At 45.3% G+C, this 20,215-nt stretch overlaps 1 protein-coding gene across 1 annotated transcript in view; it reads left to right on the top strand.

Annotated features, from left to right (window-relative positions):
* plch1 (phospholipase C, eta 1) overlaps window positions 1–20,215 on the top strand; it is a 251,627-nt gene that overhangs the window by 19,648 nt on the left and 211,764 nt on the right. Inside the window, exon 2 of the mRNA XM_072474403.1 lies at window positions 18,371–18,507. Coding sequence (XP_072330504.1) covers window positions 18,429–18,507 — 79 coding nt within the window. The 5' untranslated portion in view covers window positions 18,371–18,428. The remainder of the gene's footprint in view (window positions 1–18,370; window positions 18,508–20,215) is intronic.

Raw genomic sequence — 20,215 nt, 5'->3', positions numbered from 1 at the left:
AGATATGTTTTAATGACTGCTTATCTCAGAATTCGTTGTCCTTTTCATTTGCGCAGCCCTTTATTTCCTTTTATCCTTAAGAAAGACAAGGACTGTACAGAGTGTGGGTCGTACTGACCTATTTCACTTTTAAATGCGGGCGTTAAATTACTTGCTAAAGCAAGGATGAGTGAATTTGTCTCTGGGATGGAGGATGTGTGAGTACTGTTCTCGGGGTGGGGGTGCGGCGGGGGGGGGGGGCGGGGGCTGGGGGGGGGGGGTGCGCGGCAGCTGACCACACTCGTTCTGGTCTTGTCCCAAGTTAGCAAGCTTTTGGGCTCCCTTCTTCAACACTTTGGAGCCGTGTCTGCTGATGGTCATTTTCAGGGGGGTCAGACTCGCTAGTGCTCCAGACAGGGATGAAGGTGGATTTCCTCTCCTTTGCCCCATTAATAGCCCAGATACGGGTTCTGCTTGGGTGGAGGAATCCTTTCCTGCCCAATGCCTCAGCTTGGTTGGGTGATCTCATGTCTTCCTCACATTTGGGGAAGGTTAAGTACACCATCAGGGGGAAGGTACCTAAGATGGCAGCCATTCATTTCCTTTTTCAAAGAGCTAGCCACTGTCAGTTGTTAAGGGGTTTAGTGTAGTTCTGTGGGGTTAAGTTAATTTGTGCTTTTGCTTGTTTGTTTTGTTCTTTGATATTGTAACTGGGGTTAGTTGTTTTACATTAATTATAATGAAATTTAAAAAATAAACCTATTTAAAAATAAATGGAATGAGTTCTCATCATCACTGACCGTTATGATTTAATTACTAGGTCATGAGTAGTTTGGCTAATTCATTGACATTTTATAGTTTTGAAGACCTTGCTGTTTTCTTCGTCTGGAGTAAAATAGCATACTTCTGAATCCTTCAATGAATTGCCTCCTGTTTTTCTTTGAAAATACATTTTTCAAGGTTTGCACCTCATATCTGACACAAAAACCTGAAACCCCTTGCCAAGAAAGGCACCAATTTGCATTAAGGTCTGCCAAAGTCCACAGTGCCATAGGGTCAAAGATGTGTGACTACCCCTCCATTCCATTCTTCTCCTGGTCCTGTCTAAATCAAGCCCAAGTATTTACCAGTATTTTATTAATGGTGATAAGAGCTCCTGCACTGAACCACTCGGGTGGATACCAAATTAGGATGATTTTGAGTACCATTACTAAAGGTTAATTTTTCTTGGCTGCATAGCATTTATTTCGAATTATGTGGGCTATATTCAAACAACTGCTTTTCATTCTAAGCATTGGCTTCTCAATGCGAGAATCTTTTATTTTGATATTCTGAAGCAAAGGAGAATTAACCTCCTGGAGTTGGAGACTCTTAAAGTCAGTCATCACACCCTTGCATGTAGGCACTCATGCACCACAGGCTACAGACCAAGAAGGACTTACCTAAACAATCCCACAGCATGAGGAATTTGTAGTAAAAAGACAGAAAGAACAAATGTCATAACAAGGTTAGCATAAATGAGAACGCAGATCTTTCAATAAAGAAAGATTGAAACAAAAAATGAAGTCACTTTAAACTTGCCTATTTTCCCCTACACTGAACTCCTTTACACTGAGCCCCTTATTATTTACGACTTATGCCAAGTCCTTCCGAAAAGTTGAAAGCGGACAAGAAATGAACTCCCAACTCCATCGAGCTGTGTTTACTTTAAGCAATAATATTCACTAAGAAATGTCACAGAAATCCTTCACCTTTTCCTCAACTATTTTGGAATCCAGTTCTACCTTTTACTCTTGATCCCTAATCTACCAATCATATGAAGTTCGCCCTGCATGGCATGAGTTTGAGTGGTGGATAGCGAGCATGGCTCCCTTGGAGACTGGAGGTAAATCTTTTCTTACGGCAGTTGCTGATCAAGAGGGACCAGCTTCTGGCAGCCAGGCGCTTGCAGCAGCGAGGGGCACTGGGCCTTGAGCCTGAAGCTCATGTGAAGGTACGAGAAGGAAGCTTAAACAAACCGACACTCGCCAGAGAGATAGCGACATCAGTGCCCATTCTTTACAGCTCATCAGTGCTCAACACCGACTTGTAGGTACTGCAGTTTAATGTCATCGGAATTTTAATAGACCCCTTAAGGCCTTGGAAGCCCTGTGAAAGTGTTCTGTTCAAAATATCTTTTGTAGCTACCGCCCAATATTCTTAGAAACTGGTATCTTGATGCTGCTGGTTGTGAAAATGTGCATGTATATATTAGCAGAGCAGTTATAATGTAGGCCTGATTTAATCAGTATCAAAGTAAATGAGTTAGTCTTCAAGATGTATCTTGTTACTATCACTTCATACTGGCTGGAGTTTATCCCTCCTATAGTTTATATTATTTGTTGTACACAAGGTTGCCTTTCAATTTTCTGCCAATTTGAAAGGCTGATTAAACATACATTGCTACCAACCGTACAGAAGTATGAACGAGTTACTTTAATTGCCCGCTACCAATTTTAATACCACCTTAACTCCTGCCACTACTGCACATGAACCGGCAGCATTAGATGTAAACAACAAACCTGAATGGCACTAGCCAGTTGATCATGAAAATGAAAGGTAGTTTTGTATGTGTCATTCAGAGTACAGGCATAAAAATATACCAATTTTAAAACAAGACTACACCAAAAGCTATGTAGCATATCAGGTGACTTGGCAGCATTCTGCTCCAGACAGTCCTGAAACTCAAGCAAACGCCAAATTAAAATGTGGATTATCGCAGTCACTTGTGAAATTCATACACCTCTTTTTGTTAAGGATGCACCATCAAAGAAAAACTATAACATATTGGCCCGATCATCTTTCTGCTTCAACATGGACGAGACATGAAACTCAATGGTTGTTAGATGAATATGAAATTGATCTGATTGAGCTTCCATTGGATTGTAATGGCTCCACATCCCAAAGACAAAGCCCTTAACTGTGTGAAAAGCCACGACAAAGGATGTTTACTGGCCTAATACACCAGCTTATGTGAAAAAGGACTTGTCATTTAGGTTTGTTGCCTGCTTTTAAAATATAAATGCCAGGGACAGCACGGTAGCACAGTGGTTGACACTGTGGCTTCTCAGCACCGGGGACCTGGGTTTGATTCCTGGCTTGGGTCACTGTCTGTATGGAGTCTGCACGTTCTCCCCGTGTCTGCGTCGGTTTCCTCCGGTTTCCTCCCACAAGTCCCGGGAGATGCGCTTGTTAGGTGAATTGGACATTTTGAATTCTCCCTCCCGTGTACCCGAACAGGTGCTGGAGTGTGGCGACTAGGGGATTTTCATAGTAACATCATTGCAGTGTAATGTGAGCCTACTTGTGGCACTAACAAAGGTTATTATTATTAAAAGCTATTGATGAACAGATACCATCAGAATCACCATCTAAACTATTGAACCAGCTACAAAATGACCCTGCAGCTATCCCTTGAAAATTGGGTAAGGATTACTGCACCCCCCCTAACCTGTTTCAACCTTTAAGTACACCTGATATCTGATCACCTGGCAATTCAATTACACAAAGCCCCACAGCTTACTGAGTGTCGTCTGCTTTTACAAGATCTCTACTCCAGCTAAAACATCAATTCATCCAAGAAATTACAGGCCTGCTATGAAAGAGACTGAAATAATTCCAGATTGCAATTGTATTTTTTTCGTCCTTCACCTGTATCTAGCCTTTGTGTGTGTGTGTGTGTGTGTGTGTGTGTGTGTGTGTGTGTGTATGCGGCATTGTGTTTAAACCTCCGGGGCATGTGTGGGATGATGAATAATCATTAGTTTTAAATTCACAAAAGCTTGCCGCTGGAACCATTTAAATTGAAATAAACCACTCCAATGGCAAAGAAACACACAAACCTGACACATTAAAGCACTTTAATCATGGATAACAGTAAAACACGCACATTCTGTCTGTGATATCTGAATATCAGCATTGGCAAATTCTGATGAATAGTCATTTTATTAATGCTTTCCAACATGAGCATTTCCTTTTATTTCTGAAGCAGTAATTAGTTGTGTTAAAAGTACAGTAATGTTCTTGGATTTTGTCGCCTGTGTCATACGCTATAGTGGTTTTAAAGTCATTTCGGTTTATTTGAAAACTGAAAAATAGCTTGGCAAATATAAGGGTAGTGCACAAATTTATATCTGGATTCAATTCAAGTTCAAATCGCAGCATTGTTTCAATTTACATTGTGGACAAATGTCATAATGCAGTCTACAATTAGTGTAATAGTAACATTTTAATTATGGGAGCTTAAATAACTTTCACGCTTGGTATACGAGATGCATGCTCATTTCTTATAAGATTGCAGAACAGGATAATGGCAATATGCCTGACATTTTATTTTGGTCTGTGAAATACAAGGGCTTCTAGTAAAAAATAGCCTGGTGTTGTATCTACTACTTGATAATAAGAGAGAGCTTTTTTTTTAATAAATATTTTATTGAAAATTTTTGGTCAACCAACACAGTACATTGTGCATCCTTTACACAATATTATAACAACACAAATAACAATGACCTATTTTATAAACAAAAAATGAATAAATAATAAATAACAAAAATGAAAACTAGCCCTAATTGGCAACTGCCTTATCACAAGTAACACTCTCCAAAAATATAATTTAACAGTCCAATATATAATTATCTGTCGCAATGACCTATATATATTATACAGTATATATTAACAACCCTGAGAGTCCTTCTGGTTCCTCCTCTTCCCCCCCCCCCCCCCCGATCCTGGGCTGCTGCTGCTGCCTTCTTTTTTCCATTCCATTTATCTTTCTGCGAGGTATTCGACGAATGGTTGCCACCGCCTGGTGAACCCTTGAGCCGACCCCCTTAGGACGAAGTTAATCCGCTCTAGCTTTATAAACCCCGCCATGTCATTTATCCAGGTCTCCACCCCCGGGGGCTTGGCTTCTTTCCACATTAGCAATATCCTGCGCCGGGCTACTAGGGACGCAAAGGCCAAAACATCGGCCTCTCTCGCCTCCTGCACTCCCGGCTCTTGTGCAACCCCAAATATAGCCAACCCCCAGCTTGGTTCGACCCGGACCCCCACTACTTTTGAAAGCACCTTTGTCACCCCCATCCAAAACCCCTGTAGTGCCGGGCATGACCAAAACACATATGGGTATGATTCGCTGGGCTTCTCGAGCACCTCGCACACCTATCCTCCACCCCAAAAAATTTACTGAGCCGTGCTCCAGTCATATGCGCCCTGTGTAATACCTTAAACTGAATCAGGCTTAGCCTGGCACACGAGGACGACGAGTTTACCCTGCTTCGGGCATCTGCCCACAGCCCCTCCTCGATCTCCTCCCCCAGCTCTTCTTCCCATTTCCCTTTTAGTTCATCTACCATAGTCTCCCCTTCGTCCCTCATTTCCCTATATATATCTGACACCTTACCATCCCCCACCCATGTCTTTGAGATCACTCTGTCCTGCACCTCTTGTGTCGGGAGCTGCGGGAATTCCCTCACCTGTTGCCTCGCAAAAGCCCTCAGTTGCATATACCTGAATGCATTCCCTTGGGGCAACCCATATTTCTCGGTCAGCGCTCCCAGACTCGCGAACTTCCCATCCACAAACAGATCTTTCATTTGCGTTATTCCTGCTCTTTGCCACATTCCATATCCCCCATCCATTTCCCCCCGGGGCAAACCTATGGTTGTTTCTTATCGGGGACCCCCCCAAGGCTCCAGTCTTTCCCCTATGCCGTCTCCACTGTCCCCAAATCTTCAGTGTAGCCACCACCACCGGGCTTGTGGTGTAGTTCCTCGGTGAGAACGGCAATGGGGCTGTCACCATAGCCTGTAGGCTAGTCCCCCTACAGGACGCCCTCTCTAATCTCTTCCACACCGCTCCCTCCTCCTCTCCCATCCACTTACTCACCATTGAAATATTAGCGGCCCAATAATACTCACTTAGGCTCGGTAGTGCCAGCCCCCCCCCTTATCCCTGCTACGCTGTAAGAATCCCTTCCTCACTCTCGGGGTCTTCCCGACCCACACAAAACCCATGATGCTCTTTTCAATCCTTTTTAAAAAAAAAAAGCCTTCGTGATCACCACCGGGAGGCACTGAATCACAAAGAGGAATCTCGGGAGGACCACCATCTTAACCGCCTGCACCCTCCCTGCCAGTGACAGGGATACCATATCCCATCTCTTGAAATCCTCCTCCATTTGTTCCACCAACCGCGTTAAATTTAACCTATGCAATGTGCCCCAATTCTTGGCTATCTGGATCCCCAGGTAACGAAAGTCCCTTGTTACCTTCCTCAACGGTAGGTCCTCTATTTCTCTACTCTGCTCCCCTGGATGCACCACAAACAACTCACTTTTCCCCATGTTCAATTTATACCCTGAAAAATCCCCAAACTCCCCAAGTATCCGCATTATTTCTGGCATCCCCTCCGCCGGGTCTGCCACGTATAGTAGCAAATCGTCCGCATACTAAGATACCCGGTGTTCTTCTCCTCCTCTAAGTACTCCCCTCCACTTCTTGGAACCCCTCAACGCTATCGCCAGGGGCTCAATCGCCAGTGCAAACAATAATGGGGACAGAGGGCATCCCTGCCTTGTCCCTCTATGGAGCCGAAAATATGCAGATCCCCGTCCATTCGTGACCACGCTCGCCATCGGGGCCCTATACAACAGCTGCACCCATCTAACATACCCCTCTCCAAAACCAAATCTCCTCAACACCTCCCATAAATAATCCCACTCCACTCTATCAAATGCTTTCTCGGCATCCATCGCCACTACTATCTCCGTTTCCCCCTCTGGTGGGGCCATCATCATTACCCCTAACAGCCTCCGTATATTCGTGTTCAGCTGTCTCCCCTTCACAAACCCAGTTTGGTCCTCGTGGACCACCCCCGGGACACATTCCTCTATTCTCATTGCCATTACCTTGGCCAGGATCTTGGCATCTACATTTAGGAGGGAAATAGGTCTATAGGACCCGCATTGTAGCGGGTCCTTTTCCTTCTTTAAGAGAAGCGATATCGTTGCTTCAGACATAGTCGGGGGCAGTTGTCCCCTTTCCTTTGCCTCATTAAAGGTCCTCGTCAATACTGGGGCGAGCAAGTCCACATATTTTCTATAGAATTCGACTGGGAATCCATCCGGTCCCGGGGCCTTTCCCGCCTGCATGCTCCTAATTCCTTTCACCACTTCTTCTACCTCGATCTGTGCTCCCAGTCCCACCCTTTCCTGCTCTTCCACCTTGGGAAATTCCAGCCGATCCAAGAAGCCCATCATTCTCTCCCTCCCATCCGGGGGTTGAGCTTCATATAATTTTTTATAAAATGTCTTGAACACTCCATTCACTCTCTCCGCTCCCCGCTCCATCTCTCCTTCCTCATCCCTCACTCCCCCTATTTCCCTCGCTGCTCCCCTTTTCCTCAATTGGTGTGCCAGCAACCTGCTCGCCTTCTCCCCATATTCGTACTGTACACCCTGTGCCTTCCTCCATTGTGCCTCTGCAGTGCCCGTAGTCAGCAAGTCAAATTCTACATGTAGCCTTTGCCTTTCCCTGTACAGTCCCTCCTCCGGTGCTTCCGCATATTGTCTGTCCACCCTCAAAAGTTCTTGCAGCAACCGCTCCCGTTCCTTACTCTCCTGCTTCCCTTTATGTGCCCTTATTGATATCAGCTCTCCTCTAACCACCGCCTTCAGCGCCTCCCAGACCACTCCCACCTGGACCTCCCCATTATCATTGAGTTCCAAGTACTTTTCAATGCACCTCCTCACCCTTAGACACACCCCCTCATCTGCCATTAGTCCCATGTCCATTCTCCAGGGTGGGCGCCCTCCTGTTTCCTCCCCTATCTCCAAGTCTACCCAGTGTGGAGCGTGATCCGAAATGGCTATAGCCGTATACTCCGTTCCCCTCACCTTCGGGATCAACGCCCTTCCCAGCACAAAAAAGTCTATTCGCGAGTAGACTTTATGGACATAGGAGAAAAACGAGAACTCCTTACTCCTAGGTCTGCTAAATCTCCACGGGTCTACACCTCCCATCTGCTCCATAAAATCTTTAAGTACCTTGGCTGCTGCCGGCCTCCTTCCAGTCCTGGACTTCGACCTATCCAGCCCTGGTTCCAACACTGTATTAAAATCTCCCCCCATTATCAGCTTTCCCATCTCTAGCTCCGGAATGCGTCCTAGCATCCGCCTCATAAAATTGGCATCATCCCAGTTCGGGGCATATACGTTTACCAAAACCACCGTCTCCCCCTGTAGTTTGCCACTCACCATCACGTATCTGCCCCCGTTATCCGCCACTATAGTCTTTGCCTCGAACATTACCCGCTTCCCCACTAATATAGCCACCCCCCTGTTTTTCGCATCTAGCCCCGAATGGAACACCTGCCCCACCCATCCTTTGCGTAGCCTAACCTGGTCTATCAGTTTCAGGTGCGTTTCCTGTAACAGAACCACATCTGCCTTAAGTTTCTTCAGGTGTGCGAGTACCCGTGCCCTCTTTATCGGCCCATTCAGCCCTCTCACGTTCCATGTGATCAGCCGGGTTGGGGGGCTTCCTACCCCCCCCCCCCCCCCCCCCCCCTTGTCGATTAGCCATCCCCTTTTTCCAGCTCCTCACCCAGTTCCCACGCAGCTGTATCTCCCCCAGGCGGTGCCCCCCCCGCCCATCCCCTCCCATACCAGCTCCCCCCTCTCCCCAGCAGCAGCAACCCAGTAATTCCCCCCTCCGACCCCCCCCCGCTAGATCCCCCGCTAACGTAATTACTCCCCCCATGTTGCTCCCAGAAGTCAGCAAACTCTGGCCGACCTCGGCTTCCCCCCGTGACCTCGGCTCGCACCGTGCGACGCCCCCTCCTTCCTGCTTCTCTATTCCCGCCATGATTATCATAGCGCGGGAACAAAGCCCGCGCTTCTCCCTTGGCCCCGCCCCCAATGGCCAACGCCCCATCTCCTCCACCTCCCCTCCTCCCCCCCATCACCACCTGTGGAAGAGAGAAAAGTTACCACATCGCAGGATTAGTACATAAAACTCCTCTTTCCCCCCTTTTTAACCCCCCTCTTCGCCCCCCACATTCGCCCCACCACTTTGTTCAAACGTTCTTTTTAATAACCCGCTCATTCCAGTTTTTCTTCCACAATAAAGGTCCACGCTTCATCCACCGTCTCAAAGTAGTGGTGCCCCCCTCGATATGTGACCCACAGTCTTGCCGGTTGCAGCATTCCAAATTTTATCTTTTTATGAAGCACCGCCTTGGCCCGATTAAAGCTCGCCCTCCTTGCCACCTCCGCACTCCAGTCTTGATAAACGCGGATCACCGCGTTCTCCCATTTACTGCTCCGAGTTTTCTTTGCCCATCTAAGGACCATTTCTCTCTCCTTAAAACGGAGGAATCTCACCACTATGGCTCTGGGAATTTCTCCTGCTCTCGGTCCTCGCGCCATCACTCAGTATGCTCCCTCCACCTCCAACGGACCCGCCGGGGCCTCCGCTCCCATTAACGAGTGCAGCATCGTGCTCACATATGCCCCGACGTCCGCTCCCTCCGCACCTTCAGGTAGACCAAGAATCCTCAGGTTGTTCCTCCTTGCGTTGTTCTCCAGTGCCTCCAACCTATCCACACATCGTTTCTGATGTGCCTCATGCGTCTCCGTCTTCACCACCAGGCCCTGTATGTCGTCCTCATTCTCGGCTGCCTTTGCCTTCACGACCCGAAGCTCCCGCTCCTGGGTCTTTTGTTCCTCCTTTAGCCCTTCGATCGCCTGTTGTATCGGGGCCAACAGCTCTTTCTTCATTTCCTTTTTGAGCTCTTCCACACAGCATTTCAAGAACTCTTGTTGTTCAGGGCCCCATGTTAAACTGCCACCTTCCGACGCCATCTTGGTTTTTGCTTGCCTTCCTTGCCGCTGTTCTAAAGGATCCACTGCAATCCACTTTCTCCTCCTTTTTTCATCCGTATCCAGGGGGGATTCCCTTCTGGTTTACCGCACAGTGTTTTTAGCCGTCAAAATTGCCGTTGGGGCTCCTATCAAGAGCCCAAAAGTCCGTTTCACTGGGAGCTGCCAAAACGTGCGACTCAGCTGGTCATCGCCGCACCCGGAAGTCAAGAGAGAGCTTCTTGTTTCCATCTCTCGTTCCTGAACAACAACGAATTTTATGCATGTTGTATTGATATAATTTAGAATGGGAACCAGGTGCAGAATTAGCTAAAAGGCAGATCTCTGGAGAATTGTATGGCATTGTGCATTAGAACACTGTTTGGAATGTGTCCTTCCACCTCTGGGAGCTGTGTTTGAATCCATTCCAAACAACAGATGGGATGAAGGCTTCCTTTCTATGGCTGTTGAGGTTCATAAGTTAAATTGATGTCATCCATCGCCGTCTGGTTACCAGAAACCCAAACCTATAGTTTACAGCTGCTATGCGTTTGGCACTAACATTCTCAGTTCAACCTGCAATACGGTAGTGTTAAGAAGGCAAGAATGAAATAAGTCTTTTGTACTGATGAAGCACTTTATGCTGTAACCCTTAAGAGGACACTGCTCTAATTAATACCTTTGAATATATTTAGTCGATTCGCTACCCACCTCCTAAGTACCAATGTTGGTGTATTGCATGATATGGATTATGGAAGACCGCTGTGGTGTTCCATTTCCATCCATTCAATTGTCAGTTCTTGTCGTGTAAATTTAAAAAAATACTGAGCAATCCCAACAGTCTGCTGATTCTGATTCAAACATTTAATCAGATATTATTCTACAAAACAAACTAATGCGCAATTCACAAAATCCAGTAATTAACAGTGAAAATTGTGTGATTGCGTTAACAGTTGCAAGCCAGAAAGCACAACATGAGCAATGCTTTATTTTTGTACATTTGCAAATCCTACTAATTCCATCTTGTTTTTCAAGCTATAATAATATGATGCAACGTAAGATAGATAGATAATGCTAAGATTCAATATGACAACACACTTCATAACCTACTAATATCTCTGTATTCACAAAATGGTGAGATCGGATTTTATTGAGTTTAATTATAATATAAATTGAAATACAAATAAACACGATCGCACTCTTAATCTTTCCCACACCGTTCTTTCTTTGTGGGAAAGCTCAGAGGCCAAGGGGGTGGCATGTGTAGCTGGTTACCATGCCAACCGCAACTGGATATTGAGTTGGTGTAAGTGAATCTGCTCACTGGGGAGAGAGGGATAAGAGTAAAGCTCGATTTTGGTGGATAGTGTTGTTGAGCCTTTGAGTGCTTGAAGCAGTTGGGTGACTTGCATGCTTCGTTTCAGTTTGCTTGATGTGTGTTTAAGCCACATGCAAGCCCATTGTGCATCAATGTCCTTCTTCCGGTTGTCTAATTTGTTATAAAAGGCATATGCTTCTGCCTGTTGATTGCTCTTTGAATTAGATTCTATAATAATGATAAACTCTTTGCAGAATTTGAGGGAACGGGAAAGCCCTGTTTTATTTGTACAAAATATGAAAAAGAAAGTTTGATCTCCAGAGTAAACAACATTTCTCACCATATATTAAAAGCATAAAATGTAATGCAATAGCATAAAGAGGCAACGAGCGCTATAAGTATAGTACTCCTCTCAAAACAAGCTGTCTAAAAGTGCTTCACCACCATGGCATTGACAAGTTAATATCTATTACCAACATATAATTTATTATTTCAGATGTGAACTTTTGTATTACAGATTGTACATAATGTTTTTAAAATTTGAAATACCCAATTCTTCTTCTTTCCAATTTAAGGAGCAATTTAGCGTGGCCAATTCACCTCCCTGCACATCTTTGGGTTGTGGGGGTGAAACCCACGCAGACACTGGGAGAATATGCAAACTCCACACAGACAATGACCCAGGGCCGGGATCAAACCCGGGTCTTCAGTGCCATAGGCAGCTGTGCTAACCACTGGACCACCGTGCCGCTTTTACTTTGTTATCATTTTTGACCAATGATACTGACTTGTTCTGCAGTACAGTAACATCAATTATTCTGAAGGGGTGCAACCAAGTGCCAGTTTTGATTGCCGAGCCTGGACATGGAGGGTGTGATTTTGCGGTTCCATTAGCCACTGGTGCAAATCCCACATTGGCTGCAAAACCTCACGAGAGGGCAAAAACTAGATTTGTACTGGCGAGATCTCCATTTGCGATGATCCTGGGCCCTAACCAAGGACACTATCCGGTTCACGCCCAAGAAGGGCAAGATCTAATTTGAATGAATTTGAATGCATTTTATTGTCATTAGTGAGGTTATAATCAAATCTTCAGTCCTCATCGAATCTTTGTGCCCACGAGCATGATGTCACACGGGTGCAAATCACTACTGCTTTTTAAAGCACCACTGCTTTTTAAACCTAAGAGAGAGGAAGGAGGTGAGAAATCCTTTCCATCTTGTACCGGGTGTACAAGGGTTCAATATCCTCTGAATAGCTATATAGAGGGGCTGGTTCAAGGTGTTTGGGGGCGGAGGGGTGCGTGGATAGGGGTTGCAGCTGTGAATAGAACTAAATAAGCCTGTGGGGTCAGGAAGTGAAACTGAGCACTCAGTTTACAGCTGTTAGTGGCATAGGGATATGGGGCATCTGAGGGTGTGGGACTCATGAAGTGGAGGGAAGAGTGTGATGAGACTAAGGGGCTGGTTGGGTCAGACCCCAAAGAGAAGGCAAGATGACAATGGAGGGGCAGGTGGGAAAGCATTTGGAGATTATGCAGTGGCTGCCCAGAAGTCTTAAGTGGAAAAAAAATGACAACACAGAGATCTCTGGATGATACAGCCTGATTATGAATGATGCCGATTAATGTTACCGATCTCAACTACAGAGAATAATAGTGCCCTTTTAACATTCTTGGAGTCCTACCTGTCAAACTAATTGGCCACCATGAGTTGAGCCTTAAAAATGTCAGCTGCCCACATTTTCCTTTTGGTTTAGATCAGCCTAAGATGAGGTGCAATACCTGTTCTCAGCTTGGACCTTGTATGTCTCTTGTGGAGACCATGGGCGGTATTCCCCCCCCCCCGGGTGGGAGAATCGCCGCAGCGCCGTGCGAATCGTGTCACGCCGCCCTGACCCCCGCACGCGATTCATCCTGCTCGAGCCGACTGTGTTTGCACCATGGTGTCTAACCCCTCAGCAATGGTTCTCTGCACCATGGTCATCAAGGACTGAGCCATGCTTTGCACTTCTCCAGTCATAGCTCTGACGCCTTGCCCCAGGTATTCCACTGTGGATGCCACCTTCGTAGTGTTGGCCACACAACACCAACAACATCTCCTGCATCAGAAGGCTTTTGGGACTTCCTCATTCGACCCTGTAGTCGCAGGAATGTTGCTGACAACCCCTCTTGGTATTCCCAACATTGCCTTTATATCTTAAGCAGATGAGGGACGAACATGTCCAGTGGGACCGCACCTGGAGGGGGCAAAGCTGTGTTCTGGGATCTAGCAGATTTCCGAATGTGCAATCTCTGGGCTCTCCTGCCTCCACTTGATGTGCATCAGATGTTGTGTGGTGTTCATGAGATAGTGACCCAGTAACCCACCTGCTAAGATTGCCCCCGAGGTACTTCTTAATGGCATGGTGGATGGTGCAGGTCATAGCAGTGACATTTCATCCTCTAAGGCACTGCTCGTGGATAGATGAAACTCATTGGTTGAAGTTCTTATAAGCCAAGGGACATTGTTTTCGTGCCTGGTCTAGGGTTTGAACAATAAATATCTCATAGATAGAATCATAGAAGTTTACAGCATGGAAACAGGCCCTTCGGCCCAACCAGTCCATGCCGCCCAGTTTTTACCATTAAGCTAGTCCCAGTTGCCCGCACTTGGCCCATAACCCTCTATACCCATCTTACCCATGTAACTATCTAAATGTTTTTTAAAAGACACAATTGTACCCGCCTCTACTACTACCTCTGGCAGCCCATTCCAGACACGCACTACCCTCTGAGTGAAGAAATTGCCCCTCTGGGCCCTTCTGAATCTCTCCCCTCTCACCTTAAACCTATGCCCTCTAGTTTTAGACTCCCCTACCTTTGGGAAAAGATGTTGACTATCTACCTTATCTATGCCCCTCATTATTTTATAGACCTCTATAAGATCACCCCTAAGCCTCCTACGCTCCAAGGAAAAAAGTCCCAGTCTATCCAGCCTCTCCTTATAACTCAAACCATCAAGTCCCGGCAACATCCTAGTAAATCTTTTCTGCACTCTTTCCAGTTTAATAATATCCTTTCTATAATAGGGTGACCAGAACTGCACACAGTATTCCAAGTGTGGCCGTACCAATGTCTTGTACAACTTCAACAAGACGTCCCAACTCCTGTATTCAATGTTCTGACCAATGAAACCAAGCATGCCGAATGCCTTCTTCACCACCCTGTCCACCTGCGACTCCACCTTCAAGGAGCTATGAACCTGTACTCCTAGATCTCTTTGTTCTATAACTCTCCCCAACGCCATACCATTAACTGAGTAGGTCCTGGCCTGATTCGATCTGCCAAAATGCATCACCTCACATTTATCTAAATTAAACTCCATCTGCCATTCGTCGGCCCACTGGCCTAATTGATCAAGATCCCGTTGCAATCCTAGATAACCTTCTTCACTATCCACTGTGCCACCAATCTTGGTGTCATCTGCAAACTTACTAACCATGCCTCCTAAATTCTCATCCAAATCATTAATATAAATCACAAATAACAGTGGACCCAGCACCGATCCCTGAGGCACACCACTGGTCACAGGCCTCCAGTTTGAAAAACAACCCTCTACAACCACCCTCTGCCTTCTGTCGTCCAGCCAATTTTGAATCCAATTGGCAACCCCACCCTGGGTCCCGTGAGCTTTAACCTTCTGCAACAACCTACCATGCGGTACCTTGTCAAAGGCTTTGCTAAAGTCCATGTAGACAACGTCTACTGCACTGCCCTCATCTACCTTCTTGGTCACCCCCTCAAAAAACTCAATCAAATTTGTGAGACATGATTTTCCACGCACAAAGCCATGCTGACTGCCCCGAATCAGTCCTTGCCTCTCTAAATGCTTGTAGATCCTGTCTCTCAGAATACCTTCTAGCAACTTACCTACTACAGACGTTAGGCTCACCGGTCTGTAGTTCCCAGGCTTTTCCCTGCTGCCCTTCTTAAACAAGGGCACAACATTCGCCACTCTCCAATCTTCAGGCACCTCACCTGTGGCTGCCGATGATTCAAATATCTCTGTTAGGGGACCCGCAATTTCCTCCCTAGCCTCCCACAACATCCTGGGATACATTTCATCATCTCACTTGAGACTAATCATCTGGAAGGTGCAATGGCTTCTCACTGTTGCAGGGCAACCTCTCTCCTGGACATCCCATGCGAGTTCCATGGCTGTCCCCTCAATGTGTCAGGGTCCTTATTTTGGGCATTCCACCGTGCCTTTCTCTCCTTTTTTTCTCTCTCTCTCTCTCTCTCTCTCTCTCTCTCTCTCTCTCTCTCTCTCTCTCTCTCTCTCTCTCTCTCTCTCTTTTTCTCTCTCTCTCTCTCTCTCTCTCTCTCTCTCTCTCTCTCTCTTTTCTCCCTCTTTCTCTCGCTCTCTCTTTTTCTCCCTCTCCTTCTCCCTCTCTCTCTTTTTCTCCCTCTCTCTCTCTTTCTCCCTCTCCTTCTCCCTCTCTTTCTTTCTCGCACTCTCTTTCTCTTGGTGGTTATGGGCTAGCTTCTCCTGCAGGGACACAAAAGGGAATAATGTGAGCCCGACGCCTGGCAGTTCGGACGTCGAGGACAACTGGCACTTGTGGGCACTACGCTTCATCAGGAAGGGTTTCTGATGTGGTGTGCCCGGGTGGTGGGTTTTGAGGATGTTGCTGGGAGGTCAGGTGCTAGGAACCTGCAAGGTGGTGCCATGTGGATTCAAAGTGACATTTTGAGGATGATGGAAGGATAGAATGGCAAAGGGAGACTGGGCACTTAGTTTGTCGTCGGTCATTCATCATTTTTCTGCTTGAACCTCACCCGCCCCACCCGGTTTTCTTGGTCATGCTGCTGTCACTGACCTGTGGTGCCACCGTGTCTCAGGGAGGATTGACGTCCTTTCTAGAGGGCTTCCTGCCAGGTAGATTGTGGCCCGCCTCTCCTCCAGTAATTGAGTGAGGGCTCCCTCCGAAAAACTGGGAGCTGGTCCTCCAGCTGCCATCCTACTGGCTTGACTGAGCAACTCTGTTGACCGAAGTGCTCAGATAACCCCTGGGGTGGGTTTTACACATGGTTTGCACCTCGGGTGCGGCAATTCTCAGGTGAACTGGGGGGGGGGAGTGAAATGTTTTCGAAGTGCCTAAAAGATTGTGATCCGGATTGCCCCGCTGGGAATCCTGATTTTCACACTGGAAATGACACTATCATTTTTGTGAGAAAATTCCGCCCTGAGTATCAATATGCAATTCAAATGTGAAAAGAATTAAAACCCAGCATGATGCTGTTATCAACCAATGTCCATGTGTGTGTTTATCAGCAGAACTTGTTGGATACCAATTGGGAACGCTGGGTGATTTTCTCTCAGGCACTGAAACTGATGCAGTCTCTGATCTAGCGGCGATAAGTAAACTTGTGCAAATCAGAATTGAACTAGGGTCATTCTGGTGTTTATGGCAAAGTAATACACTGATTTTTCTTACAATATATTAGAGATGCCTGAAAAAAAGTTACATTTTTGTCAAGGAGACGTATGAATTTGTAAATAGATCTGCACAATCTTTGACAATTTAACACAGCACTTGAGAACTTGCGGTTCTGTATGAGACAGGTTTATTTGCAAAGAGCTATTTATTTTAATTATCACTTAGGACATTTTGTCTACAAACAGCTACGAAGACTGGTGTTCTGTCTGATGTTTTACAGCGATAGAAACTAGATTAGAAACTTGCAATTCCACCTCCACTTCCCCCGTATGACAATATAATGAAACTAAGTACCTCATTTGATAATGGTACATACTGAAGTTTATAACAACCCAAATCCTAGAATATCAACTGAAGACATTAATCAAGGAAATGATAATGGATCGAGCACTTGTAGAATGTGAGCAAAGATTGATACCATCAGAAGTGATTAAGTAAATCCATGCTGGATGAAGACCATCCAGTAAGGACTAGATGGAAGTCCAATGGGGCAGAAAACTACAGGAAGTGGCAGAAAAAAGTACATCTTGATGAAATCTTGTGCCATCTGTGGTCAGTCTAGTTCTGAAGATAGACTTGTAGACGCGTGACACTGCATTTCAATATGAACAAAATATTAATTGTGCAAAAGAGTGACAAAGTCAAGCATAGATTTCTGTCGCCATGCAGGTTTCAGACTTTTGAAATAGCCACAATCTTGTGAATGAAAGTGACCATAGTCCCTGAGGAACATTGGCTGCTTTCCCCTTGAGAGACAGAGCTGACTGGTGGCGATTTAACCTGAGGGTCACCACACCTCAGGTGAGGGGCAAGGCTGAGAACGCTCCCAACGGTACGGGAATTGAACCCACACCTTTGCTGTTGCTCCGCATCACGCACCACCCAACTGAGCTAACCGATCAAATCCTTCATGAAATTAGTTATGTTCCCTCCACTAAAACTGACCATTTGAGTTATTATCCATTCCCCAAACTCCCAAAGCTAAGAATATCTAAAGATTTCTGGAAGTGAACAACAAAGACTTATTTTAATCACAATGTTCCAATTATGTCTTGAATTGCAAGGGCATGGCTTGAATGTTTCCTGAATCCACAACTTTTTCACTCCTTCACTGACTTTCATCTGTTAAGTTTTAATAAATATGCATACAATAAGATATCAATATATGTACTGCGATGCAAGTTAGAAACCAGACTAAAATCATACTGACTGAGAATTGTGACTAGCAATGTAATTTCATCACTATAGATCAATATTGCCTTGTAATTAACAATTGATGAGGATTATTTTGTGTTTGGGTGAGATTATTGGGCTATCAAAAGCATTGTGGCGAACAGTATGCATAATTTTTTAGATGATTATATTAAAATGTTGTTATACGAATGATTAATTGGATTGCTCCTTCAATAGCACAAGCGCAATGAGCTGAATGGCTTCGTCACTGCTGTAAGATACTATGATATCATATTTTATAATATCTTTTAATAATAATTATCGATATTGATCAGCCAAAAATAATTCCTGATTACTCCATTCATAATCCAATTTCATTATTTAGAGACTTGTTTGATTCAAGAATTAAATTAGTTCAACTCATTAGATAAAAATCAATGGTTCCCCTCCCCCCTATCTTTGTCTGCAGGCTCATGTTGTTTGTTAATTTATGTGTATCCTGTTTCTTCTTTGCTTTGCAGTTTGGCTGGATTATTCTGGAGCACAGTAGGTCTTTTCTTGGTTATAGTTTGATTTACAATGAGCTCCTGGGTCCTGAACAGAAAAGGTGGCCTTCAGTACTGCAGGCACTTCCTAGCAGACAATGGCGTGTTCCATGGTAAGTTAACTTGCTTTACCTTTAATGAAATGAAAATCGCTTATTGTCACGAGTAGGCTTCAATGAAGTTACGGTGAAAAGCCCCTAGTCGCCACATTCCGGCGCCTGTTCGGGGAGGCTGGTACGGGAATCGAACCGTGCTGCTGGCCCGCCTTGGTCTGCTTTCAAAGTCAGCGATTTAGCCCAGTGTGCTAAACCAGCTAAACAAGGAGTGGATGTAATTCTTTAGATTGCCAAATGATACGTATTCGAAGAACATGTTCATGATAAAAGAAGTTTAAAAAAAACCTACAGATCATACAAAAGACAGGTTATTAAGCATTTGCAACGAGACAAGACGAGCGTTACACTATTCAAGTGCGTCCCTTTGTAAGCAATACAAATGTAATACTCTGTAAATGAGCAGATATACATGCACAATATTAGATTGAATGCAAGATTTCTTGGGCGCCTGACCAGTATATGAAATTCTGATGTTAAAGGTTTATTTTTAGTGTTAACCTAAAATGGTTGAGCAGCTTTGCTATTTCATGTCCTAGTGAGGTTTCCCCTGTTTGACTATTTAAGAATGGACAATTAGAATCGCCAAGATAATTTTGTATAATGATTCTCAATATTCTTTACCCAGCTTCACGCACAAAATAGCACTGCTGGCCAGCGTGCTAGCTCCCAGGCCGTTTCCCCAGAGACCAGGCAAGGTGTGGGGCGAGTGTGGGGTGGCGACAAAGTTACCTGGCTGAAATTGGCAGTAAACAGTTGACCTAAAGGCCTATTGAGACCTGCAGTTGGAGGCCAACTGGGATTTTCCAATCGGCCGCCAGATTCCTGTAGGCAGTGGAGGACAGTACAGCTGTCTTAAGAGGCAGTCTTCTTGCAGCATACCGAGGGGACAGCAGTCCAAACAGGCTTGCTGCCCACCCCCCTCTGCCTGCCTGATTGTGGCTGCAGCCATAAGCTGCCCATGGAGGGATTCCTCCCCACAGTGGTGGCCCAATTGCAGAGGCCGTTTAATTTTAGTTTGAAATAATTGGAGAAAGAGCGCCTCCATGTTAGGGTGCCCTCTCCCTCACTTATCTGCTGTGGCATTCTACTGCTTTCAAGTTGTAGTGTTTCACCTATTGCCCCTCCGGCTTTGAGTGTGCCTGCATCCTTAATTGGGTGGATATCCTGCTCTCTGACCATTGATTCATCATCATCAAAGGTTTATTGGGCTATTTAAAATCAACCACTGTCATAGCCAAGGGCTGAATTCAGGTGAGTTTTACAATCAATCCAAGTAAAATATAAAAGTACAAAAAATGATAAAGCAGAGTACCATAAATGTATTGATCATTTAATTCCGTTATCAGGGTTCAATGTATGGCGGTCATATTCATTTGCATGGATGAGATATAGCATTGGAACGTTCTTAAATCTTGGCATTTTACATTTTACTTCTGTTAGTTGTTTTGAGTTCTGTAGCTGCTAACTGATATGAAATCTGTCTGCGGGTAAGAAGTAGTGACATTTGGAGTTCAGCAGCGATCTCACAAAAGTACAGAGTTGATCCTTTTTGTTCTCAAGTCTCTAGGTTGCAATTGTGCAAAGAATCTGAGGACTATGGTAATCAGGACCTAAAATGACCCTGTAAGCCCTTTTCTGAACCGTTTTAATGTCTTTACATTGTTGAATTGTGATTGAGCTTGACCACACAGGTGCTCCGTATTCC

This window comes from Scyliorhinus torazame, chromosome 14, assembly GCF_047496885.1.
Source record: "Scyliorhinus torazame isolate Kashiwa2021f chromosome 14, sScyTor2.1, whole genome shotgun sequence".
Taxonomy (NCBI): domain Eukaryota; kingdom Metazoa; phylum Chordata; class Chondrichthyes; order Carcharhiniformes; family Scyliorhinidae; genus Scyliorhinus; species Scyliorhinus torazame.
The sequence above is the reverse complement of the archived record's forward strand: the minus strand, read 5'-3'. Positions and strand labels throughout refer to the sequence as shown.